The following is a 27039-nucleotide window of genomic DNA, read 5'->3' as shown; positions in this document are numbered from 1 at the left end:
CCCTGCAGATCATGGACTCTGATCACAGGTGTAGTACCAGGGTGGCTATAATAACCCCCAGAAGGAGATTAGGTTAAATCCACATGAGAAAGGCTGTGCCTCAGAACCTCATCAGATCTAACCTGTGCAGAGATCCCTTGGGCATTGTGGTTGGGAACGATGTGATTCAGCTGGTTGGCGTGGACCTGACATGCTCCAGTTCAGTAAGCTCCTGTGTGACGCTCATTCTACTGGTACACACACCATGCTTTGTGGAGTAAGTTCCTTTCCAAGTACACAAGTGTTTACATTCTGTTTCCCTTGATTTATAATAGTGTGATACTTAGAGGATATGCTATATACTCAGGCAAAGCACTGTCCTTCCCCTCAAAGCAGATGGAACAGTTTATCTGGGAGACAAAAATGGACAAGCATGCAATACTTTTAAATACAGCATAAATACTTACCAAATATTTCACTCAAGTTTTTCTGCTTCTTTACATTAGATACAAATTTAGTGTGTTTTAAGACCTTTGGCTGGAGGAAACCTATGAAATAATAATTAAATTATTAGCTGTAATTGAATCTTCCCTTGGGTCTCCATGTATTCCCTTTTTTTTGTCATGTATCCCTTCTTGAATCAACACAGTTGTGAATGGTTTTGAGAGCAACATCCTACAAAAGACATGATCTGAGAAAACAAAAAAGCACTGGACTAGGGTTCCAGCCTGTTCTAGTTTGCTAACCGCCAGAATGCAATATACTGAAAATGGAATGGCTTTTAAAAAGGGGAATTTAATGAGTTGCTAGTTACAATTCTAAGGCTGTGAGAAAATGTCCCAATTAAAACAAGTCTATAGAAATGTCCAACCAAAGGCATCCAGACAAAGATACCTTGGTTCAAGAAGGCCAGTGAGGTTCAGGGTTTCTCTCAAGTGGAAGGGCACATGGTGAACACAGCATCATCTGCTAGCTTTTTCTCTTGGCTTCCTGTTTCATGACACTCCCCCGGAGGCATTTTCCATCTTCATCTCCAAAAGTCGCTGGCTGGTGGATTCTGCTTCTCGTGGCTGCATTGTTCTGCTCTCTCAGAATCTCTCATTCTTTCTCCAAAATGTCTCCTCTTTTATAGGACTCCAGAAACTAATGAAGGCCCACTCAAATGGGTGGAGACATGCCTCTACCTAATCCATCTTAAAAACCACTCTTGATTAAATCTCATCTCCAAGGACATGATCTCACTACAGTTGCAAACATACAATACTGAATAGGGATTAGAAGAAACAACTGCATTTACAAAATGGGATTAGGATTAAAACATGGCTTTTCTAGGGTACATACATCATTTCAAACCAGCACATGGCCCAACTGAGAGCCCTGTGATGTTGGTCAGTAAAGTTCTGTTGGACTTGGTTTACTTACCTTTGGATTGCTGGGAAACATGCCAACCCATAGGATGGTTGTGTGTGAGGATAGGGAAGAGATAATTTGCCAACATAATAGTAAACCAGAAAGGCCCCTCCCTTATTACTCACTGTAATCGTCTATTATGAACTGCACTAAATGGCACCGCTTCCACAAATGGTAAGTCTATTGTGTGTGTGTTTTTTTTTTTGAGGGGAGCAAAGGAAAATGGAGTCACATTTTTTTAAACTTTCCCCTCCATAAGGAATGATGCCAACAAAGAGTGACTTTGGCCATGTTGGAAATATGCCACTTTCTTGTTTCCAGAAGAGGGGAAAATGCTGCCACATACTCTGTACCCATCCACACTCTGGGTCTATATTTGGGAAGGGGCTTAAAGTGCTTATGGCTGTCCCTACTTGATCTGTTTGTTAAGAAAAAGGAACTCTGATTATGTCATTTACTGATGTCGAAATGAAGGTACAAAGGGGAATGGACTGGGAAGAGATCTTCCATAGGACCATGGAAAGACTTTAAGACTTGTGCTTATACTCACATGGCTCTGATGGATAGGAATTTATCATGCTAAATGATCTTGGCAGCCCATGGAGAGTGTGAGCTATATGTTCAGATTGCTCGTGAAGGCTGTAATATCTAGTACCTAACCATTATCTTGACCAAAGTCAAGGTCAGGACTTTACCCCTTAATGAACAGATTGGCAGGGCCACAGTATCTTCTTATCCAGAGCTTCACAGAGCATTGAGAAAGCATCCAGGAGTATGTGACGTTCCAACAAAAACAAGACAAAGCTGATTTTCACATGGTTTACTTATAGATAATCCAGAGTAATTACTACAAATAATTTAATACAGCAATTGAGTGTCTGTGTTCATGGCAGCCATACAGTATACAAGGAAATTGGTAGAAAGGTTGGTATGGTTTATGTTAAATTAGTTCAAGTATGACTACTTCAATCTAATAAATGACAAATGTGCAGTTTTTGTTTCTTTGATTACTGAGACATCAGAGAATTATAAAGAGAAGATATTCTTAATCATGCACATACTTTGCTTAAAGGTGTTTGTTCAGCAAATGAGCTCCATAAAACATTGGACAGTATAAAGGGTTTGCTGGGGATTTACTCATGTTCCCCAGAAAACATATTCTACTCTTAACCCCCAGTCAGGTAATGTGAACTCATGTATAAACAGGACTTCAAAAACCTGTTGGGGGACAAGACATCCAGGAATGAAAGTCTTCTTGGCAGTATGGGAGGTGACTCCCAGGGATGAGCCTGGTCCTGGCACTATGGGATCAACAATGTCATCCGGACCAAAAGGGGGAAAAGAAATATAAGAAATAAGGTAACAGTGGCTGAGAGAGTTCAAATAGAGTCAAGAGCCTACTCAGGAGGTCACTCTCACACATGCTTCAGTTAGACATCGCTACCTATAATAACTTGCCAAACCCCAACCAAAACCATTCCTGTCAATCCTAAAGAATACCTAGGGCATTATATAAGATTCCACAAAGATTCCATGTACTAGGATAACTCTCCAAAACCTATAACTTCCAGATGGATCCCTGGACCAGATAAGTCCTGAAATGCAGAAGGGACAGCCTTTCTAGAACATCAACTAGTTCCATCCCCCATCCCATATTATCAACAGCCCCTTCCAACATGAAAAATTTAGAATGGGCATAGCCCAAATACCTATAAAAAGTGGGAGATAGATCAAAGATGATATTGGAGTTATACAGAGAAGGTCGGGTTTAACAAATGAGTATGATTACTGAATCATTATACTGATATTTCTTTTAACCTCTAGTACTTGAGAGCAGCTAGAAATAAAAAACTAAAATTGTGGAACTGTAACCCATCCCAAACTCTGAATTCTATTCTACAAATAATTGTTGCAATATACTTTGGAATTTATTGCTTTTATGAATGTATATTATTTAAAAAGAAAGAGGAATATAACAGAGAAGATAAGATTTAACAAGTGAGTATGACTGCTGAATCATTACATTGATATTTCTGTTGGTCTCAAGAATCTTGGAGCATGTGCTGGTTTGAAAGGATTTAGGTACCCTAGAAAAGCCATGTTTTAATCCTAATCAGTCTTGCAGGAGGAACAGTTTCTTCTAATCCCTATTCAGCACTATAGGTTGGAAACTTGATTAGGTTATTTCCATGGAAATTGTGACTCAATCAACTGTAGGTATTAAACTTGATTAGATGGAGATGTGTCTCTACCCATTCTAAATGGGTCCTGATTAGTTTACTGGAATCCTATAAAAGAACAACAAGAGAAAGCCATGAGATTCCGAGAGAGACTGAGTCTGCCATCTCCTTTAGGAGAGGAGGAGAGGGAATCCCCTTGGGGGGCTTCATGAAACAAAAGCCAGAAGAGAAAGTTAGCAGACTTCACCATGTGCCCTTCCAGCCAAGAAATGCTGAATACCATCAGCCTTCTTGAACCAAGGTATCTTTCCCTGGATGCTTTAGATTGGACATTTCTATAGACTTGCTTTAATTTGGAGATTTTCATGGCCTTAGAACTGTAAACTAGCAACTTATCTAATTTCCCTTTTTTAAAAGCCATTTCATTACTGGTATATTACATTTTGGCAGCTAGCTAACTAGAACAGAGAAGCTGGAAGGAAAAATGAAAAATACCAAACTTTAAAATCTGTTCTATAACTACGTGTTAAAATGCACTTGGAAATTTATTGCTTTTTTTGTATACATGTTACATTTCACAATAAAAAACGTTAAAAAAAAAAAAAAACCTGTTAGGATGAGGCCAAATGGAACCATGGATGGCCTTATTGCAATATAACTGGAGCCCTTAGAAGGAAAAGAATTTTAGAAATGAAAGTGGAAGCCCAAGGGAAATTCTGAAGGAGACAGATGGTGCTGTGACAGAGGAAGAGATTGACTGCCATCTAGTAATGACCTGACACCACAAACTTTTGAGAAATACGGCCTGCTGAAACGATGAATTGTGTTTCTAAATTTTAAAACTATGAGAAAATAAATTCCTGTTTTTTAAGTCAATCAGTCTGTGATTTTTTTTTTGTAGCCATTATGGCAAATCTAACACAGATGTCAAGAACCATGCAGTAAAATACTGTGTTTTATCTTAATTGTGTTGCTTATAAAATGCAGTGTCAGCAATAGTTTGTTATAAAATTTGTTTACTCATAGTCTTATAATTTTAACATGCCACCAGTGCTTTCATTGTCCTGATAACTAACCTGCCCTTTCAAAATTTACCGCCTAATTCACATATATCCACCTTAATTCATTTTGTTGTCATTTCGTGAATTTTGGAACACATTTGTATATTTTTTACACAAGTGGCCAGCTTCTCCTGGTTTACTCTGGCCTCTGGGCACTAGTGCAAATGGAAAGGTCACTCTGCTCCTTGGTGCAAATGTTTTACAGAGGCTGATGCTGCAGGGTGGGGTGGTGGGGAGGCTGGGCTTTCCTGCCTATGACTGAGACGCACATGCACACTGAACTATCAAAGGCTGTTGAGTGGAAAAGAACTCCGCTAACTGGGGCTTGTCCTACCAGGAACAATGAACCACACTTGCTCTTTTCCTCTGAACATGAACCAGAGCATGAGAAGTTGTCTAAGATGAGCACTTCAGGGATCACCCCCAAATCAGGGATATTTACACTTCCAACTCTAGACTTCCAGTCAATGGAAGATTATATGGAGGATTTTGACAATTCTTTACATCTCAGTTTGCCATTGTCCTTGGAAAGTTAGAGAATGCTAAAAATGATGAGTAGGATATTCAGCAGAGTTGGCAGATCTTTAGAAATATGTGAGTTTATAAGTTTAAAAAGATTTACTTGCTTTGTTTTATGATGCCCTCTGTACTTGGGTTGGCTTCTGTACTTGCTGTCTCAACAAATGTAGGAACTGCGGAGAGCCGTGGCCATTGAAGTTCATCTAACGTAAAGTAAAAAAGAAGGCATGTTAATACCACCAGTGCAGCACTGAGATATTCTGCCCTGTACATACTTAAAGAAGTCTATGAATAAAATGAAAAATGACACAAAATCAATGGATATATGACATTTTCTCAAAATATTTTCTTCCAGGGAGGAGGGCTCTGCCTACTTAAATCTTTTCTGAAAAAGTGTGCTTGCACTAGATATTGTATATGACAGTAAACATCTGCACTAGAAATATATGGAGAGGCCCCAAATCTCTTGGTATTTAGGGCCCTGATATTCTTGCCTACAATTGTGTTCATTCTGACCCTTCTGAGGACTTCCCGAAGCTTTCCAATATCAACTGGGGAATGTGAGGAGGAACAAACAAAGCACAGCAAGTTTTATATTTGGACAATTTTTTATAAGACCTTTTCTAATGTCTCATTGTTACATTTTTGAAATATATGAAATTTTTATTCCCTTTTAACGCTTTAGGTTCTGCCTTGCCCTAAGAGAGAGTAGTAGTATTTTTGCTTATAGGTTAGCTTTCCTAAATCACACACGCACACAAAAATCAACAATAATGCATTGGTTTTGTATTTGTTCAGAGTCCTTTTTCAGAGGCTTGCTATGCTGGAGGTCATCTACTCTGTGACGGAATAGGGGCTTTTGTAAGGAACAAACACTACCAAAACTAACCATCACATTCACTAGTAAAGTAAGTTCTTTTCACTTGCCCCTTCCCTGATGTATGAGCTGACCTACAAGTCCAGAAAATGTTGCTCAAACAGAACTCAACTCTGTAGTGGTGAACTAACAGAGCCAAGGCTGGCTCTGGGTCCTTGGGTCACGGGAGCCTCCCAAACCTGAACCAGATATGCAACTCCAGATGCACTCGCTCCCTTCTCTACATGGGGGCTGGTTTCAGAGAGACTGGGGACACCTGGAGAGGAACAGCAAGTCCTGTGACCCTTAGACATCAACCCCTGAAAGCCTGGGGAGCAGGACTGCAGGAGCTTTCTGAATCTATTCATTCAACCAGGGTCATCTATCAGGTGGTCAGCCAAGGCAGATGTTCTAAGGTATCTTTACAGCACATATGGATGAGGAGTTAACCCAGAATTCCTGAGAGGAGGCAGCTCTTGGAAAAGCATCCATATCATGTGCCCCCCTTCTAACGAGGAATTGGCAGGCATTCATCCAACAGTTCCCTATAAAGAGAGAAGCAACAGGGCTCACACTTCCTCGCAGCCCTTTTTCAGACCAAAGGCAATCCTCAGTTTGACCCCTGACCCTACAGCATAGGCACCACACAGAAGGGATTCCACTGGAAATTGGACCCTTCCTTGAGTACACGGCTGTGGGTTTGCACTGTTCTCTTGGGCTCAGCTCTCTGCTATAGAGGATTTCCCTGGGCCTTAGATCTTCTCAAATGTGAAATGAGGAACTTGGGCTAAGGTAGTAAGTCCCACCTGGAATTCACCTGGCAGGGGTGGGGTGGCTTTAAAACTACTGATACCAAGGCCCCACTGCAGACCATAGAATCTGATCACTGGAGGCAGGACCAGGGTGCCCATTTGTGTCAATCTCCCCAGAGACATTTCTTATTCCTTCAAGGCTGAGACCAGGGAGAAGGTGTGGCTGAGCCTCAGAGCCTGGCAGTCTCTAACCTCCTCAGAAATCCACCTGGGCACACTGATCAGGCAGACGTGACTCAGCTAGTTGAGGTGGGGCCTGACAGGCTCCTGTTTAATGAGCTCCCAGCCATGCTCATGCTGCCGGGGATGGATCACATCTAAGGGGAGTTTCTGAACACCCTGAGAGTTTAACACTTGGAGAATTACAGCCTCGCTCAAACCAGTTTCCTTCCCTCAAAATGGTATTTTGATTATCTGGGAGATATCCTTGGTCAAGCTTGCCATTCTATTCAAGTAAAGCAGAGGAGGCTACTTTCCCAAATACTTCAGCCATGCTATCCTCTGGCTTAACTAAACTTGAAGTAAATTTAGTCTTTTTCAAGGTCTTTGGCTGGAGATAACCTATAGGAAAACAAACCTTAGTAGTAATTAAACCTTTCATTGCATCTGGATGGGTTTCTTTATGAATCAGCACTGTGCGTGGTATCTTAAAACAGTATCATACAATGGGTCTGCTCTGGGGGAGAGGGCACAGGACGTCGCATTCCAGAACAACTTTTAGAGCATGTGATTTGGGCAGTAAAGTACTGTGAGATTTGGTTTTCTCATCAGGGGATGACGGGAAAGGTGCCAACCCACAAGTTGCCTATGAGCGTAGGGGGAGAGAAAACTTGCTGACATGACATATAAACTGAAAATATCCCTACCCTCTTCATTACTTGCTGCTACAAATCTATTATGAACTGCAGTAAGTGACGCAGACACCAAGGATTTTGGGGCTCACTAAATCATTTATCCGAACAAAGGAAGATGACCCACTTTGCAGTTTCTTCAAAACAAAATAAATCCCTCATTCAGAGATCATCCCAACAATGAGTACAAGAATAAAATTAAGTTTAGCTTTCACACAAATGACACAAAGTGGGAAAACGAAACTAAACAAAGGCTGCAAAATCAGCTCAGGCCGGTCACATGGACTGGGGAAGGAAAGGGTCTCTGACATAAGCCCAGACTTGGCATCAAATCCTTATCTAAACAAAAACAAATCTAAACCAGTAACAACCAGGGTCACTGGGATGTAAACATAATCTAAGTGGGAACTGTCAGTTAGTTAGACTGCTCAGATAGGTTATAACCTCTGGAGTTTCCAATCAGTAAAAAAACGGAGGAGGGACTTGTGTGTTAACTTAAGGGAATAAATGCTAATGCTTTCTGTTGTTTGGCATGCCAGCCACCACATTTCGGTTGCACACCCGTTCTTGGAAGGTTGTCAATAAATTCTTCTCTTTCCACAATCAGGTGAGTGTTTATTCTGTTTCAAGTATGGCTTTCTTTCCAACTATTTGGGGGCTCACTGGGATCCGAGCCTTTGGAGAAGGATCCTGGGGAAGGATGAAGAAGGGAAGGCGCATCCCGCTGATTGAGTGCTTTCGGACTCTGCCGTTGGGGGCTCACTTTCGACAGCCAGAAGGACCCGAAACCAGATGCTTGGATCCGCTGACTGTGAGTGAGAAAAGGGGAAGAGAAAATCTGCCTTATAGTGACCAGGCAACTCTGTGCATGGACCAAGGTAAGAAAACGACTATTTAGTATTGACTTGTTGGTCAGGAAAAATTCTGATAAGCCTGGAGTTAAGTAAGCAAGTGCTGAGTCCCAATCCATAGTTCTCTTCTCCCGTGAAGGAAAGGGTCAGAGATGGACAATGTGAAATGGTCCTGAAAAAAGGAACCCAGACAAGGCTCAGAATGGATAATAAAGGCAGTCAGCTAGCTGGAGAAAAAGGGAAAGGGGTATCTTGAGTCCCTCGGAACATCTCTCTACATTGTCCATTAAAGAGAATGTTAGAACATTGGACCAATAGTGATTGGACCAAGGGAAAGGACAAAAAGAAAATAATTATATATTGTTGTTACATTTGGACAAAAGAAAACATTGGCCACCCAAATGTATTCTGGCCAAAATACAGGGCAGATGAAAATTGGCTCTGTGCGGACCTCACACTTTATGTTAATGGAAAGAAATCCTTCTCCAAAGAGAAGTCTGATTATGCTACATTAGCTAAAGGGGGGGGGGGGGGCACTCTTTATCCCAGAAAATTAAAACCCAGACCCAGAGACTAAATCTTTAGAAACTAAAGCCTGGGATCCTCTGTAGAGCCTTCCCCTGCCCTAAGCTCCCCACTCCCTCCACCCCCCCCCCACCTTGGGGAACCAGAGGGCCACACAGGGCCAACTGCTCCACCTGCTAAACCCACCAATAACTGAGGAAGGAATTGGAACAGAATAATAAAGACATACCAAAATTTCCATTTCTGTGGTTCCTGGGAAAGAAAGGTGAGAAAACATAGGCCCACTGAGTCTCTCTACCCTCTACCTATTGAACCAGAAGAAACTGGTTATATAAATGCCCCAATGACAAGACCCAGCTGGAAGTTAGTTCCCCAATACATAATAATCCCAAAGTTGTCAGGGTGGCCAAGGGGGAAAAAAAGGTGAAGCAAACCACAGAAATAGAGACAAGATATGGATATACAAATGCCTGGGTAGAATGAATGAAATATACAATCCAAAGTCTAAACAAAAGCAACTATTATGCTTGTGCAATAAGCCAACCCACTGCCTTTATTATGCCCTTTCCAATAGGTATGGAGAAACATGAAAAGGAGTTCAAATGTATGGTACTCCTTTTCCAAAATACTACTCCTGGTGAAAATTATAATATGGTTGTCCTCTTTTCCCTCCAATCAGGGCGGAAAAGTCAAGGCCGTTCCAGCTTACTACCTCCGTCCAAGAAACCATTCTGCCTATCTCTCTAGACAAGGAAGGGCTCTAGAGCCTTAGGACCATGGCCTTGTGTACCCAAACACAGGATGTGACTAAGGATAGGACTGACAATTTCTCCAGTTTAACCATACCCCAAGCAGACCTTTCATAGTATTGTGGAAAAGGCATCCTCTGACCAATATTACCTAAGAAGTGGAAAGGAACCTGTGCTCTGGTCCAGTCGGCCATCCCATTTACCCTGGCATTTGAAAAGGAGGAAGTTCTAGCCCAAGGGGAAAAAAAAGCTTACTTGATTCCTTCGATAATCAACTCTATTTAAACAGTATAAGGGTGCCATGGGGAATCCCGGATGAGTTTAAGGTTAAGAATCAAATAGCTAATATATATTATAATCAGCAAAAATTACCAATTATACTAGGGATGCAGTTAAGAGAATGGTAGAACAGTTGGATGCTACTGGCTGAATGACATAAGAAAACAGGAAAGTCCTATATATAACGCTAGCTAAAAGGGAAGGCATTTGTGTTATGATTGAAGATAATTGTTACACATTCATTCCCAATAATATAGCCCCAGATGGAACTATCACCAAAGCTTTGCCAGGCTTACCAACCTTATCTGAAGAATTGGCAGAAAATTCAAGCATTAATAACCCCCTCACAGAATGGTTAGAAAGTTCCTTCAGAAAATGGAAAGGGGTGGCACTGTCCATTTAAGTTTCTTCATCATTATAGCCAGAATGCTAACAGCAATCAAGTATTCATTGCATCATCTCGTGCACCCAGGAGCTAACTCAAAAACTTATTAAAACTGCCCTAACCAAGTAGAAGCCTATTCAATACAGACAAAACAATTTTTACATCTTTTAAAAAACAAGAAAATCCCTATGATGAAGAATGTAAAAAAGCTCTCATCAAGTTTAATAAAAGAACCAAAATGTGAAAGCTTAAAAAGTTCAAAAGAAAAAGGGAGGAGTTCATAAGAATAAAATTAAGTCTAGCTTTCACACAAAATGATGCGGAGTGGGAAAAATGAAACTAACTAAACAAAGGGCTGCAAAATCAGCTTGGGCCACTCACACAGACTGGGAAAGGAGACGGCCTCTGATATAAGGCCAGAATTGGTGTCAAATCCTTATCTAAATAAAAACAAATCTAAACAAATAATGACCAGGGTCACTGGGGTATAAAAAATAATCTAAAGTAGGAACTGTCAGTTAGTCAGTTAGAGGTTATAACCTCTAGAGTATCTAATTAGTAAAGAAACAGGGGAGGGAGTTGCGTGTTAAGCTTAGGGAATAAATGCTACTGCTTTCTGTTGCTCGGTGCATCAGCCAGCAAATTTTGGTTGTGCACCCATTCTTGCAAAATCATTAATAAATTCTTTTCTTCTCCACAATCAGGTGAGTGTTTACACTCTTTCAAGTACAGCTTTTTAACATGAGTGAATGATTGTATTAGTTTGGAAGCTGCTGGAATGAGATATACCAGAACTGGAATGATTTTTATAAAGGGGAATTTAATAAGTTACAAGTTTACAGTTCTAAGGAAATGACAGTGTCCCAATTATGGAACCAACAAGAGGGCATCTTCACTCAAGAAAAGTCAATGGCTCTGGAACAGCTGTCATTTGGGAAGTCACGCGACTGGCATCTGCTGGTCCCTTGCTCCTGGGCTCCATTGCTTTCAGCCTCTGCTCCTGTGGGGGTTCCTCACTTTCCTTCTCCAGGGCTGGCCTTTGTCTCTTGGTTTCCCTTGGCTCTCTCCAGGTTCTAGCCTGCTTAACATCTCATCGCCACATCTGCTGGGCTCCAAGCATCTCCAAACATCTGGGTCTCTGTTCTCCAAGTTTTGGCATCTGTGTCAGCTCTGCTCTAAAGTTTCTGTTGGCTCTGTCATTTATGTCAGCTCTGTCTCTGTTGGCTCTGAGGCTTCTATCATTTCTGGCTTTCTCCAAAATGTTTTCACTTTTAAAGAATTCAGTAAACTAATCAAGACCCACCTGGAATAGGCGGAGCACATCTCCATCTAATCAAAATGTCATACCCACAACTGGGCATGCATATCTCCATTGAGATCATGTAATCAAAAGGTTCCATATACAATATTGAATCAGGATTAAAAGAAATGGCTGCCCACACAAGATTAAATCAGGATTAAAACGTGGCTTTTCTGGAACACATAATACTTTCAAACCAACACAATGACCATGTTGGAAATAGTTTGCTTTCTTGTTTTACAGAAGATGAAAAAACACTACCTCATGCTCTGTAGTCATCCAAACTTTGAATCTCCATTTGGGCAAGGCTCAGAGGGCCTATGAGTGTCCCTACTTTATCTGTTTGTTAAGCAGAAAGAATTTCTAACTTTATTACTCATGATGTCAAAACAAAGGTGAAAAGGGGAATGGATTTATTCAACCACCTTCTATAGGACCATAGATAGTGCTGACAGTTACATGGCTACTGACTGATGGGAATTAATTGTGCCAAAGGATCGTAGCAACCTGTGGAGGATGTGAGCTATATTGTCAGGCCTTTTTTGAAGCTGTGATATCCAGTGCTCTGACTAATTACCTTGTGTCACGGTTAGGGACATATGTCAACTTGGCCAAGTTGTGGTAGCTCTTTATCTGATTGGGCAAGTACTGGCCTGTCTGTTGCAATGAGGACATTTCATAGGATTAGGTCATGATCACGTCAGCTGCATTCACAGCTGATTCCATTTGTAATCAGCCAAAGGGGAGTGTCTTCTACAATTAGTGATGGTAAATCTAATCACAGGAAGCCTTTTAAGGAGGAGTCAGAGGAGACAGGCTTATTCCTGCTTCGGCTGGTGAGCCTCTCCTGAGGAGTTCATCCAGACCCTCCATCGGAGTCGTCAGCTTCACAGCCTACCCTGTGGATTTGAACTCTGCATTCCTGCGGTCACATGAGACACTTTTATAAATTTTATATTTGCAAGTGTTCCCTGTTGATTCTGTTTCTCTAGAGAACCCTAACTAATACACCTTGTATCAAGGTCAAGGCCAGACCTTTATTCTAGCACCTTGTGGAGTGGGCAACCTGACAAGGAGAATCCTACCCCAAAGAGCAGTTCGGCAAGGCTCCAGCCTCTTTCTATCCTGAGTGTCACAGAGCACTCAGAAAGTACCTGCAAGGATGAGAAGTCCCAACACAAAACCAGTGACAAAGCTGCGTTTCACATGATTTCCTGACAATCTGCATGGCAACTGTGTAATCTGTGATCATGACAGATGCACACAATATAGGAAAATTGGCAGAAAGATGAATATGGGGTATATGCAAATGATTTCAAGTCTGACAACTTTGATCCAATAAATGACAAATATGAAGTTTTCTGCTTCTGAGACATGGGTAAATATTAAGAATAGATATTTAATGGGTAAATAAATAAATAATGGGGGAACAAAGGGTAAAATAAATTAGGTAGATGAAATACTAATGGTTTGTATGAGTTTTTTCTTTTTTCTTTTTATTTCTTTTTCTGGAGTGATTCAAATGTTCTAAAAATTGATCATGGTGATGAATACACAATTATGTGAAGATATTGTGAGCCAGTGATAGTACACCATGTATGTAATGGATAAATGTGAAGATCTCTCAATAAAAATATTTTTAAAAACAGATATGTAACCATGCACACACCTTGCTAAAGCTTACCATTCTGCGTCTGCATTATGAGCATGATGAGGCATTCTTTAGGACAAAGGTATGATTGCTTAGTGAATCATGTTCTCCACAAGACATATTCTAGTCTAGACCTATGGCTATAAAGTTATGTGTAAGATGTTTGAAGATCCTCTTAAGATAAGGCTAAAGAGAATCAGGGTGGGCCTGAGTCCAGTGCAGCTGGCGTTCTTAGAAAGGGAAAAAATTTTAACACGGAAATTGGAGCCAAAGGTGAAGTGGAAAGTAGACAGACTGCCGTATCGCACGGGCAGATAGCAACTGCCAGCTCTCCACTCCCCAAACACTACAGATGTCGGAGAAAGCACAGCTTTGTGGAACCTCGACTTTAGACTTCTGTTCTCCACAGCTGTGGGATAATTAATTCTTGTTGTTTAAGCCAACTAGACCATGGTCTTTGTTAGAGCAGCCCTGACTGACACAGCACTTAAGACTGTGCAGTAAAATATTATATTTTGAGGACTTCCTGGAAGATGGCGGCTTAGTAAGACGCGCGGATCTTAGTTTCTTCTCCAGGACACCTACTAGGGGAGTAGAAACGATACAGAAAGCGCCCAAAGCCACAACAGAGAAAAAAAAGACAGCGTACCCCATCCTGGAACGGCTGGCTGGCTGAGAGAAGCAGCTCGGGTGAGATCGCCGAGGCGCGCGGGCCTTACCGGGCGGGGTGGCAAGCGGCCGGAGTTACTCCCTTCCCCCTTCCCGGGCCGGCTGGGAGAATTGGAGAGGTGGTCCCCTGAAACCAAGGCGACTGGCGCCCACACCACGCGCAGCCCCCGGAACAACTGAGAGAATTGGATCGGAAACCCCCAGGCCGCGGAGAACGGTGACCCCGTGACTCCCGGGGAACGTGCACTCTCTCGGGTGGGCCGCTGCCGCTGGCGCCCTCCCGCCACGCTTGTTGCCCAGGGCCGACTAGGAAATTCGGACGGGCTCTTTCCCTGGCTGCGGCGACCAGCAACCCTCCCTGCGTTCGGACCCCGGGCCGGCTCAAGCCGCTTCGGCTAGCGAACCCCCAGGACGGCGAGAGTTTTCCAAAGTTTAAGGTCCCACAGCACCTTTTACTGGTGGGACCCGCAGACAAACGTGTGCCACGAGCGCCACCTACTGGGCAGGATAAGAAAAACAGAACCCAGAGATTTCACAGAAAAATATTACAACCTTGCTGGGTCCAACACCAAGAGAAATCTGAATAAATGCCCAGACGCCAGCAGCAGAAGATAACTGTCCACGCTCAAAAGATTGAGAATATGGCTCATCAAAGGAACAAACCAATAGCTCAAATGAGACACAAGAGCTGAGACAACTAATGCTGAATATACGAACAGAAATGGAAAACCTCTTCAAAAATGAAATCGATAAATTGAGGGAGGACATGAAGAGGACATGGGCTGAACATAAAGAAGAAATAGAAAAACTGAAAAAACAAATCGCAGAACTTATGGAAGTGAAGGATAAAGTAGCAAACATAGAAAAAATAATGGATAGCTACAATGATAGATTTAAAGAGACAGAAGATAGAATTAGTGATTTGGAGGATGGAACATCTGAATTCCAAAAAGAAACAGAAACTATAGGGAAAAGAATGGAAAAATTTGAACAGGGTATCAGGGAACTCAAGGACAATATGAACCGCACAAATATACATGTTGTGGGTGTCCCAGAAGGAGAAGAGAAGGGAAAAGGAGGAGAAAAACTAATGGAAGAAATTATCACTGAAAATTTCCCAACTCTTATGAAAGACCTAAAATTACAGATCCAAGAAGTGCAGCGCACCCCAAAGAGATTAGACCCAAATAAGCGTTCTCCAAGACACTTACAAGTTAGAATGTCAGAGGTCAAAGAGAAAGAGAAGATCTTGAAAGCAGCAAGAGAAAAACAATCCATTACATACAAGGGAAACCCAATAAGACTTTGTGTAGATTTCTCAGCAGAAACCATGGAAGCTAGAAGACAGTGGGATGATATATTTAAAATACTAAAAGAGAAAAACTGCCAACCAAGACTCCTATATCCAGCAAAATTATCCTTCAAAAATGAGGGAGAAATTAAAACATTCTCAGACAAAAAGTCACTGAAAGAATTTGTGACCAAGAGACCAGCTCTGCAAGAAATACTAAAGGGAGCACTAGAGTCAGATACAAAAAGACAGAAGAGAGAGATATGGAAAAGAGTGTAGAAAGAAGGAAAATCAGATATGATATATATAATACAAAAGGCAAAATGTTAGAGGAAAATATTATCCAAACAGTAATAACACTAAATGTCAATGGACTGAATTCCCCAATCAAAAGACATAGATTGGCAGAATGGATTAAAAAACAGGATCCTTCTATATGCTGTCTACAGGAAACACATCTTAGACCCAAAGATAAACATAGGTTGAAAGTGAAAGGTTGGGAAAAGATATTTCATGCAAATAACAACCAGAAAAGAGCAGGAGTGGCTATACTAATATCCAACAAATTAGACTTCAAATGTAAAACAGTTAAAAGAGACAAAGAAGGACACTATATACTAATAAAAGGAACAATTAAACAAGAAGACATAACAATCATAAATATTTACGCAACGAATCAGAATGCCCCAAAATACGTGAGGAATATACTGCAAACACTGAAAAGGGAAATAGACTCATATACCATAATAGTTGGAGACTTCAACTCACCACTCTCATCAAGGGACAGAACATCTAGACAGAGGATCAACAAAGAAATAGAGAATCTGAATATTACTATAAATGAACTAGACTTAATAGACATTTATAGGACATTACATCCCACAACAGCAGGATACACCTTTTTCTCAAGTGCTCATGGATCATTCTCAAAGATAGACCATATGCTGGGTCACAAAGCAAGTCTTAACAAATTTAAAAAGATTGAAATCTTACACAACACTTTCTCGGACCATAAAGGAATGATGTTGGAAATCAATAATAGGCAGAGTGCCAGAAAATTCACAAATACGTGGAGGCTCAACAACACACTCCTAAACAACGACTGGGTCAAAGAAGAAATTGCAAGAGAAATTAGCAAATACCTCGAGGCGAATTAAAATGAAAACACAACATATCAAAACTTATGGGATGCAGCAAAGGCAGTGCTAAGAGGGAAATTTATTGCTCTAAATGCCTATATCAGAAAAGAAGAAAAGGCAAAAATGCAGGAATTAACTATCCATTTGGAAGAACTGGAGAAAGAACAGCAAGCTAACCCCAAAGCAAGCAAAAGGAAAGAAATAACAAAGATTAGAGCACAAATAAATGAAATTGAAAACATGAAAACAATAGAGAAAATCAATAAGGCCAGAAGTTGGTTCTATGAGAAAATCAATAAGATTGATGGGCCCTTAGCAAGATTGACAAAAAGAAGAAGAGAGAGGATGCAAATAAATAAGATCAGAAATGGAAGAGGAGACATAACTACTGACCTCACAGAAATAAAGGAGGTAATAACAGGATACTATGAACAACTTTACGCTAATAAATACAACAATTTAGAGGAAATGGACGGGTTCCTGGAAAGACATGAACAACCAACTTTGACTCAAGAAGACATAGATGACCTCAACAAACCAATCACAAGTAAAGAAATTGAATCAGTCATTCAAAAGCTTCCTAAAAAGAAAAGTCCAGGACCAGATGGCTTCACATGTGAATTCTACCAAACGTTCCAGAAAGAATTAGTACCAATTCTCTTCAAACTCTTCAAAAAAATCGAAGTGGAGGGAAAACTACCTAATTCATTCTATGAAGCCAACATCACCCTCATACCAAAACCAGGCAAAGATATTACAAAAAAAGAAAACTACAGACCAATCTCTCTAATGAATACAGATGCAAAAATCCTCAATAAAATTCTAGCAAATCATATCCAAGAACACATTAAAAGAATTATACATCATGACCAAGTAGGATTCATCCCAGGTATGCAAGGATGGTTCAACATAAGAAAATCAATTAATGTAATACACCATATCAACAAATCAAAGCAGAAAAATCACATGATCATCTCAATTGATGCAGAGAAGGCATTCGACAAGATTCAACATCCTTTCCTGTTGAAAACACTTCAAAAGATAGGAATACAAGGGAACTTCCTTAAAATGATAGAGGGAATATATGAAAAACCCACAGCTAATATCATCCTCAATGGGGAAAAATTGAAAACTTTCCCCCTAAGATCAGGAACAAGACAAGGATGTCCACTATCACCACTATTATTCAACATTGTGTTGGAGGTTCTAGCCAGAGCAATTAGACAAGAAAAAGAAATACAAGGCATCAAAATTGGAAAGGAAGAAGTAAAACTATCACTGTTTGCAGATGATATGATACTATACGTCGAAAACCCGGAAAAATCCACAACAAAACTACTAGAGCTAATAAATGAGTACAGCAAAGTAGCAGGTTACAAGATCAACATTCAAAAATCTGTAGCATTTCTATACACTAGTAATGAACAAGCTGAGGGGGAAATCAAGAAACGAATCCCATTTACAATTGCAACTAAAAGAATAAAATTCCTAGGAATAAATTTAACTAAAGAGACAAAAAACCTATATAAAGAAAACTACAAAAAACTGCTAAAAGAAATCACAGAAGACCTAAATAGATGGAAGGGCATACCGTGTTCATGGATTGGAAGACTAAATATAGTTAAGATGTCAATCCTACCTAAATTGATTTACAGATTCAATGCAATACCAATCAAAATCCCAACAACTTATTTTTCAGAAATAGAAAAACCAATAAGCAAATTTATCTGGAAGGGCAGGGTGCCCCGAATTGCTAAAAACATCTTGAGGAAAAAAAACGAAGCTGGAGGTCTCGCGCTGCCTGACTTTAAGGCATATTATGAAGCCACAGTGGTCAAAACAGCATGGTATTGGCATAAAGATAGATATATCGACCAATGGAATCGAATAGAGTGCTCAGATATAGACCCTCTCATCTATGGACATTTGATCTTTGATAAGGCAGTCAAGCCAACTCACCTGGGACAGAGCAGTCTCTTCAATAAATGGTGCCTAGAGAACTGGATATCCATATGCAAAAGAATGAAAGAAGACCCATCTCTCACACCCTATACAAAAGTTAACTTAAAATGGATCAAAGATCTAAACATTAGGTCTAAGACCATAAAACAGTTAGAGGAAAATGTTGGGAGATATCTTATGGATCTTACAACTGGAGGCGGTTTTATGGACCTTAAACCTAAAGCAAGAGCACTGAAGAAGGAAATAAATAAATGGGAACTCCTCAAAATTAAACACTTTTGTGCATCAAAGAACTTCATCAAGAAAGTAGAAAGACAGCCTTCACAATGGGAGACAATATTTGGAAATGATATATCAGATAAAGGTCTAGTATCCAGAATTTATAAAGAGATTGTTCATCTCAACAACAAAAAGACAGCCAACCCAATTACAAAATGGGAAAAAGACTTGAACAGACACCTCTCAGAAGAGGAAATACGGATGGCCAAGAGGCACATGAAGAGATGCTCAATGTCCCTGGCCATTAGAGAAATGCAAATCAAAACCACAATGAGATATCATCTCACACCCACCAGAATGGCCATTATCAACAAAACAGAAAATGACAAGTGCTGGAGAGGATGCGGAGAAAGAGGCACACTTATCCACTGTTGGTGGGAATGTCAAAGGGTGCAACCACTGTGGAAGGCAGTTTGGCGGTTCCTCAAAAAGCTGAATATAGAATTGCCATACGACCCAGCAATACCATTGCTAGGTATCTACTCAAAGGACTTAAGGGCAAAGACACAAACGGACATTTGCACACCAATGTTTATAGCAGCATTATTTACAATTGCAAAGAGATGGAAACAGCCAAAATCTCCATCAACAGAAGAGTGGCTAAACAAACTGTGGTATATACATACGATGGAATATTATGCAGCTTTAAGACAAGATAAACTTATGAACCATGTAATAACATGGATGGACCTAGAGAATATTATGCTGAGTGAATCCAGCCAAAAACTAAAGGACAAATACTGTATGGTCCCACTGATGTGAACGGACATTCGAGAATAAACTTGAAATATGTCATTGGTAACAGAGTTCAGCAGGAGTTAGAAACAGGGTAAGACAATGGGTAATTGAAGCTGAAGGGATACAGACTGTGCAACAGGACTAGATACAAAAACTCAAAAATGGACAGCACAATAATACCTAATTGTAAAGTAATCATGTTAAAACACTGAATGAAGCTGCATCTGAGCTATAGGTTTTTGTTTTGTTTTGTGTTGTTTTGTTTTGATTTTACTATTATTACTTTTATTTTTTTCTCTATATTAACATTCTATATCTTTTTCGGTTATGTTGCTAGTTCTTCTAAACCAATGCAAATGTTCTAAGAAATGATGATCATGCATCTATGTGATGATGTTAAGAATTACTGAGTGCATATGTAGAATGGTATGATCTCTAAATGTTGGGTTAATTTCTTTTTTTCCGTTAATTAAAAAAAAAAAAAAAAGAGAAGGGATAATTGGAGATGAAGGGATACAGACTGTACAACGGGACTGGATATAAAAACTCAGAAATGGACAGCACAATACTACCCAATTGTAATGCAATTATGTTAAAACACTGAATGAAGCTGCATGTGAGGTATAGGTTTTTTGTTTTTGTTTTTTTTGTTTTTTTTTCTTTCTATTATTGTTTTAATTCTTATTCTGTTGTCTTTTTATTTCTTTTTCTAAATCGATGCAAATGTACTAAGAAATGATGAATATGCAACTATGTGATGTTATTAAGAATTACTGATTGTACATGTAGATTGGAATGATTTCTAATTGTTTTGTTAATTCTTTTTTTAATTAATAAAAAAAATATATTATATTTTATCTTAATCATTATGGCTGATAAAAGGCACTGGCAATGGTAGGTTGCAATAAAATTTGTTTACTCATTTTTATTTTAATGTGGCACAAATGTCTGTCTTGTCCTGATAACTAATTGCCCTTTTTCAATTTTCTTCCTAATGCACATACTGTCTACCTTAAAAGTTTTTCCTTGTCATTTTGTGCATTTTGGGGCTCTCCTACATGTTTTACACAGAAGTGGCTGCCTCCTCCATTTTAGGCATTTGAGCACCCGTACAAAAGAAGTCTGTTTTGCAACTCTGTGCAAATATTTTACAGGGGCTGATGCCTGCAGGGTGATGGGGAGGGATGTGGGAAGGCCGGGCTCTCTCAAGTTCTGCCAGTGACCAGTTGCACACATGCACATCGAACCAGCATGTGCTGTTGAATAGAAAGTAAGCTAGTTAGGGCTTGTCTTATCAAGAACAGTGAACTACACCTGCAAAGTTGGATCATGTCTTCTGAAGAGTGTTCAGAGTGTGAGAACCCACCTGACATATACGCTTCAGGGATCACCCCAATTACAGGGATATTTTCATTCAGACCATAGTCTTCCATAGTCAGTCCAAGGCTGTACAGAGGACTTGGACTTCTCTTTCTTTTACATCTCAATTTGGTTTTGCCTCAGAAGATTAAAAAATGCTGTAATTATGGGCCAGTACATCTGACACAATAAATAGGACTTTAGGACATAAGTACTTATAAGTTTAAAAAGATATACTTGCTTGGATTCATGACATTCTTTAGAGTTGATTTGGCTGCTGTACTTCTTCTTTCATCCAATACTGGATTATATGGAACTTTGGAGAGGACTTGCTGTACAATTTCATCTCAAGTAAAGTAAACAAAGGTATGTTAATACTAACAATGCAAGACAGAGATATTTTTCTCTTTAAGTATCTAGAGTTGTGTGTGAATGTAAATAAATGATACAAACTCAATGGATATGTGACTTTATGTTCTAAAACACCTGGTCTCAGGAAGGGGAACTCTGCTAATCTAAATCATTTCTGAAAACTCATGAGTGCACTGGATGTCCTGGATGGTAAATACTGCCACTAGTGATTTATGGCTAGTAACTAGGACTAGAATCTCATGGTGTTCATAATTTTATTTCTTGCTTCTATTGTCATCTGACCACATATCCAAGACTTTCCCCAAACAGTCCCATAAAAAGTAGGCAGAGATTAAAGAAGTAGAAATGAGGCCATTTATAAAGACTTTATAAATTCAGAAAGCTCTTTGAAATGTGACCCCTGTCATACAGTATACAAAGAAAAAAAATCATTTTTAAGGGTACAATAGAATGGCATAATTTGACAATGTTGCATAAATTTCACCATTTTCTACTCTCAGAACATTTCCATCATCCCAAACAGAAATGCTATGCGCATTTAGCAATAACTTTCCAGTAGCACCTTCCAGGCCCTGGCAACCTTAACAGTGTCCCTATGAACCTGCATATTCTAGATTCCTCACATTTGCGGAATCACAATACATGGCCTTCCAGTCTTACTTATTTCAAGGGTCAGTCAGGTTGTAACATATATCAGATACATTTATTTTTATGGATGAATAAAATAACATTGCATGTACACCACCTTTGTTCATGGACACTTGGGTTCTTTTCATCATTTGCCCACTTGTGGCAATCACCCCAGGAGCATTTGTTGTTTCTTCAGGGCGGAGACCAAGGAAGAAGGTGTTTCTGAGCTCAGAGCCTAGCTGTCTCTAACATGCGCAGAAATCTTCTGAGCACCTTAATCATGGCACATGTGACTCAGATGATGCTTTCTGAGAAGGACCACTCTCTGAGCAGCAAACTCCTGCCCAAGAGTTTAGATTCCATACTTTATTTCTGGGAACAGGACACTTAGGAAAACTGATTCAAGCCTTAAGGCAAAGCATTCCCATTCCCCTCACAGCAGCAGTAACACCTTATCTGGGAGAAAACATTGGACATGCATGCAATTCGTTGATAACAGACCATAAATGTTTTGCACAATGAAGTTGCTTACCAAATATTTCAGATAAGTTTTTCTCCTGCTCCTTAAAATTTGATGCAAATTCAGTACGTTTCAAGTACTTTCTCTGGGTTTGACCTACGGGAAAATAACCTGAGCTGTGATTAAATCTTTAGACAGAGCTGATGCACTTATTCCTTTCAGAAGCATGCTATTGCTGGTGGTGTTGTGAGAGTAGCATCACGCAAGGAGGCCTGTTCTGGGATAAAGGGCACTGCACTCAACGTTGTGGTCAAACCAAGGAGCTCTGGGATCTTGGACGGTAAAGTCCTGTGGAATGTATAGGGACTTGTGGGAAGGATGTCCACCCACAGAGAGACATGACTGAGAGTGAAGACCTGTGATTTGACAACATGAGGCAGAAAACAAAAGGTGACATCTTCTTTTTGCTCACTATTATCATGAATTATGAACTGCAATAAATGAGCTGGTCCTAAAGATGGTTATGCTCATTATCCATTGTGGAGACTCAGGGTCTGGGCTCTTCCTCCATATGGAGAATAAGTTGCTGCATAAAGTCTCCTACATGACCAGGACAGAAGTTAAAGGTCAATAGACCTCCTCAGGAAAGAATATACAGATGGAAACATAAACCACTTATCTTGTAAAGCATTAAAACTCCTCTCCCCTGATATGTTGATAACAAATCTCCAGATCCTGCATTATGAAACCCTACTGAAACTCTTTTCTCACACCATATGGAATGTACTTCTATTAAACCCCTTAAGCTGCCCCTTGGACCCCTGCCTTTGCAGGTGTACTATTTCCATCTTCTAGGATATTATTTCCATTTTACAGACAGCCGCCACTGGAGACTCTCCCTGTTCACGAGTCCTAATAAAACTCATGTCTAACTCCTGTCTAGCGTGTTCATTGGCCTTGTGGCTGCTCTGACATGAGCCCTCCATGAGCTGGGGTGGAACATCCATTTTGAGGGAAGCAAAGGAAGATGACACCCATTTCAGTTCTGCAGAGTGAAACGTTTCCCTCCTTAAGGAATGATCTCAACAAAGGGTGGCTTTGACCTTCTTACAATTGCACTGCTTTCTTGGTTTGCAGAGCAGTGAAAATACTATTGGAAACTATGCACTTATCCATTCCTGAGAACTCAGGAGGCCTGTGGCTGCCCCTACTTGATCTATTTCCAGCAAAATTAATTTCTTATTTTATCATTTAGTGATGCCCACATGAAGGTGCATAGGGGAATGCACTGGGTCAATGACCTTCCATAGGAACTCATTGTGCTGACACTCACATGGCCACTCAAAGATGGCAACTGATTGAGCTAATGATGTCAGCAACTTATAGAGATTGTGAGATATGTTTTCAGGCTTTTCTTTAAGGTTGTCATGTCTGAGAGAACAGCCCCATTATCTTGACATAAAGTCTTGAAGACCAGGCCTTTTTCTTAGCCCACAGGAACATGGGCAAAGTAACCAGCGTGTTAATCCTATCTCTTCCTAATAAAGAGTTGGCTGGCTCACAGCACCTACCTATCCTTATATGACACTGACTCAAGAAGCATCTGAGAGAATGTGAATGCCTGAGACAAAACCAGCAGCAGAGTGGACACTCACATGGTTTACTGACAGACAGTCTGCACAGCACTGGGTATCTGTGCTCACAACACTGATACACTACACAGGGAAACTAGTAGAAAGGCTGGTTTGACGGTTAAAGACAATTTCAAGTATGAGTGCTGTGAACCAGGAAATAACAAATGGATAGCTCTCCATAATGGAGATTTTGGTAGGTAATTAAGAATAGAAACACTTAATCAAGCAAGCCCTTTGCTAAAAAAAGTTGTTTGTCATCTTGTGTCACCAACTGAGCATGATAAAATGTTGTGAGGGACAAAGGTGTTGTTGGGATTGAATCATGTCCCCAGACAAGTGTGTTCTAGTCCTAAATCCTGGCCTTGTGGGTGCAAACATATTTGTAAATAGAGTCTTAAGATGCTCTTAAGATGAGGCTAAATTTTGGAAGTCTGGCTTGCTTTAATCCTGCATGACTGGAGTCAACAGGAAGAAGCAGTATTTGGACATGGGGTTGGAAGCCACAGGACAAGACTGACAGAGACAGATCACTACGTGAGACAGCCAGGGACTGAGCCACCATCAGAAGGTTACAGACTTCACAGAATGCATGGCTTTCCGATACCTTCATTTTAGACTTCCAGCCTAAACTGTGAGACAAGTTCCTGTTGTTCAAGCCAACCAGTTTATGGTGTTTGTTATGGCAGCCCTGGAAAACTCAGACAGTCCTCAAGACTATGCAATAAAATCATGCTTTATCTTACTCATGTGGTTTATAAAATCATTGCCAATGGTAGTTACAAAATCTGTTTACTCATCTTACAGTTTTTGACATTATACAAATGCCTTCCTTGTCATGACAAACAAATGCCCTCCTTCCATTTTTTTCCTATGCACATGTTGTCCATTTTAAAGCATTTCTTAGTTATTTTGTGCATTTGGGGTCTCACTTGCATATTTATGCAAATTTACCTGGTTCCTTCCTCCCTGCTTTGGACTCTGTGCACCAGTGAAAAAGGAGCATCTGCCCTGCTTCCCCACAGAAATATTATTATAAAGAGGCTCATGCCACAGGGTGGGTGGGAAGGCTGGGCTTTTCCAAGTCCTCCTAGGGACTGAGGCACACATGCATGCACATTGAACTAGCAAGTGCTGCTGAGTGGAAAGCAACTACTCTAGCCAGAGCTTTTGTTTTGAGGACAGTGAAACACACTTGTGAGGTTGGATCTTTTCCTCTGAACATCACCAGAGTGAAAGAATCTGACTGACATGAACACTTAAGGGACCACCCCAAATACAGGGATATTTTAATTTTAGACCATAAACTTCCATAGCCAATGGAAGGTTATTTGAGTATTTTGGTAAGTTATTCCTATATATTTCAATGTTTTTTCCCTGGAAGGCTAAAGAGTGCTAAAGTGGTAGGGAAGGACATTTAGTATAATAAATAGACCTTCATAATATGTGTACATAATGATTTAAAAATATATACTTGCTTGGTTTCATGACTTTCTCTGTAATTGGTGTGGCTGTTGTCCTTCTAATTTCATCCAGTGCTGGATTATATGGAACTCTGGAGAGCTCTTGCCATATAATTTCATCTCAAATAAAGTAAACAAAGCATGTTAACACCAATAATAAAGCATTGAAATATTTTGCACTATACATACCTAGAAAATAAGTGACACAAACTCAATGGATATTTGATTTTTTGTTCTGAAATACCTTGTCTCATGGAGGAGCGCTCCACCTACCAAAATCAGTTCTGTAAAATTGTGATCGCACTAATATCCTGGATAGTAAACACTGCCCACTAACATGAATGACAGGAAATTTGCCCCAAATTTCATGGTCTTTATTTTCACAATTTCCCCACCTGCTCCTGTTGTCATTTTGACCCATCTCTGAGACTTTCCCAAGCTGCCCATAAAAAGAGGTGGATACTGTGGAGGTATAAATGAAGCATAAAACTGTTCAAGTTTACACAATTCTTGGTCTATAAAACAATTGATAATTCCTCTTGGCTTCATTTGTTATATATATTTCTCATTCCCTTTAAAGCTTTCAGGTTTCTAGGCTCCCTGAAGGAGAGCAGTTAATTCCCCTTCTAGGTTTACTTTGCTAACCCAAAGAGAAATATCAAATCAAATTGAACTGATTTTGTCTTTGTTCTGAGTTCCTTTTGCAAAGGCTGTCTCACATTGGTGGATGGTATACTCCATCATGAAACAGGTGAATACATTAAGAACACAGTATTCCTAGAGAAATGATGAGTTCTCTAGAGAACTCATATTCCCTAGAAAAACGATGAGTTCTCATGAGCTCTCCCTTCCTTAATGAACAGGTTGAGCTACAACTCCTGAAAATGCTACTCAAACAGAACCCAACTCTGTAGTGGTGAACTAACAGTGCCAAGGCCAACTCTGGGAGAGCCCATGTAGGTGAGCAAGTGCTCGGGAGATGGGAACCTCCCAAACATGAACCAGATACACATCTTGAGATGCACTCACTCCCTTCTACACATGGGGGGGCTGGTTTCAGAGAGACTGAGGTCACCTGCAAGGATAAGAACAAGTCCTCTGATTCCTAAACATCAATCACTAGAAACCTGAGGACTGGGATTAATCCATTCATTCAACCATGGCCATCTACCAGTCAGTCTGCCGTGTCTGTCAGGCAAAGCACATTTACCGAGGTGTCTTTTATAGCACACATGGAAGAGGAGCAAACTCAGAATTTCTGAAAACGCCTGTGAAACAGTCCAAATGATGTAGAGAGAGATGTGCCCTTTCTAAGCATGAAATGATGTCACTCTGACATCCTCAAGCTTTCCCATCCAACCCATAGGGAAGAATCAGGGCCCACACTTCCTTATAGCCCTTTCTCAGCCTCTACCCTTGACCCCATTATAACAAGCACCAAAGAAGACAGATTTCACTGGAATTTGGATAGATTCCAAAAGCATACAGCTGTGTGTCTGAACCTTTTCTCTCAGGCTCAGTTCTCCGCTAAAGAGGACTTCTATGGCCTTAGCCCTTCTCAAATGTGAAATGAGGGACCTGGACTAGATTAGCGTGTTCATAGCCCTGAATACCCTGGGGGCTATGAAACTACTCATG

General features: G+C 40.3%; 1 protein-coding gene across 5 annotated transcripts in view; it reads right to left on the bottom strand.

Moving 5' to 3' along the window:
- The window catches only part of C17H2orf92 (chromosome 17 C2orf92 homolog), a 432030-nt gene that overhangs the window by 246075 nt on the left and 158916 nt on the right, over window positions 1–27039 (bottom strand). For all 5 annotated transcript variants that reach the window (XM_077133807.1, XM_077133808.1, XM_077133809.1 and 2 more), the window contains 5 exons: window positions 25417–25521; window positions 22380–22463; window positions 21087–21191; window positions 5257–5352; window positions 447–527 (listed from right to left, as the gene is read on the bottom strand). In XM_077133807.1, the coding sequence (XP_076989922.1) occupies window positions 447–527; window positions 5257–5352; window positions 21087–21191; window positions 22380–22463; window positions 25417–25521 (471 nt within the window). The remainder of the gene's footprint in view (window positions 1–446; window positions 528–5256; window positions 5353–21086; window positions 21192–22379; window positions 22464–25416; window positions 25522–27039) is intronic.

The sequence above is a fragment of the Tamandua tetradactyla genome, chromosome 17, assembly GCF_023851605.1.
Source record: "Tamandua tetradactyla isolate mTamTet1 chromosome 17, mTamTet1.pri, whole genome shotgun sequence".
NCBI lineage: Eukaryota > Metazoa > Chordata > Mammalia > Pilosa > Myrmecophagidae > Tamandua > Tamandua tetradactyla.
This window is presented reverse-complemented; position numbering and strand designations above follow the sequence as displayed.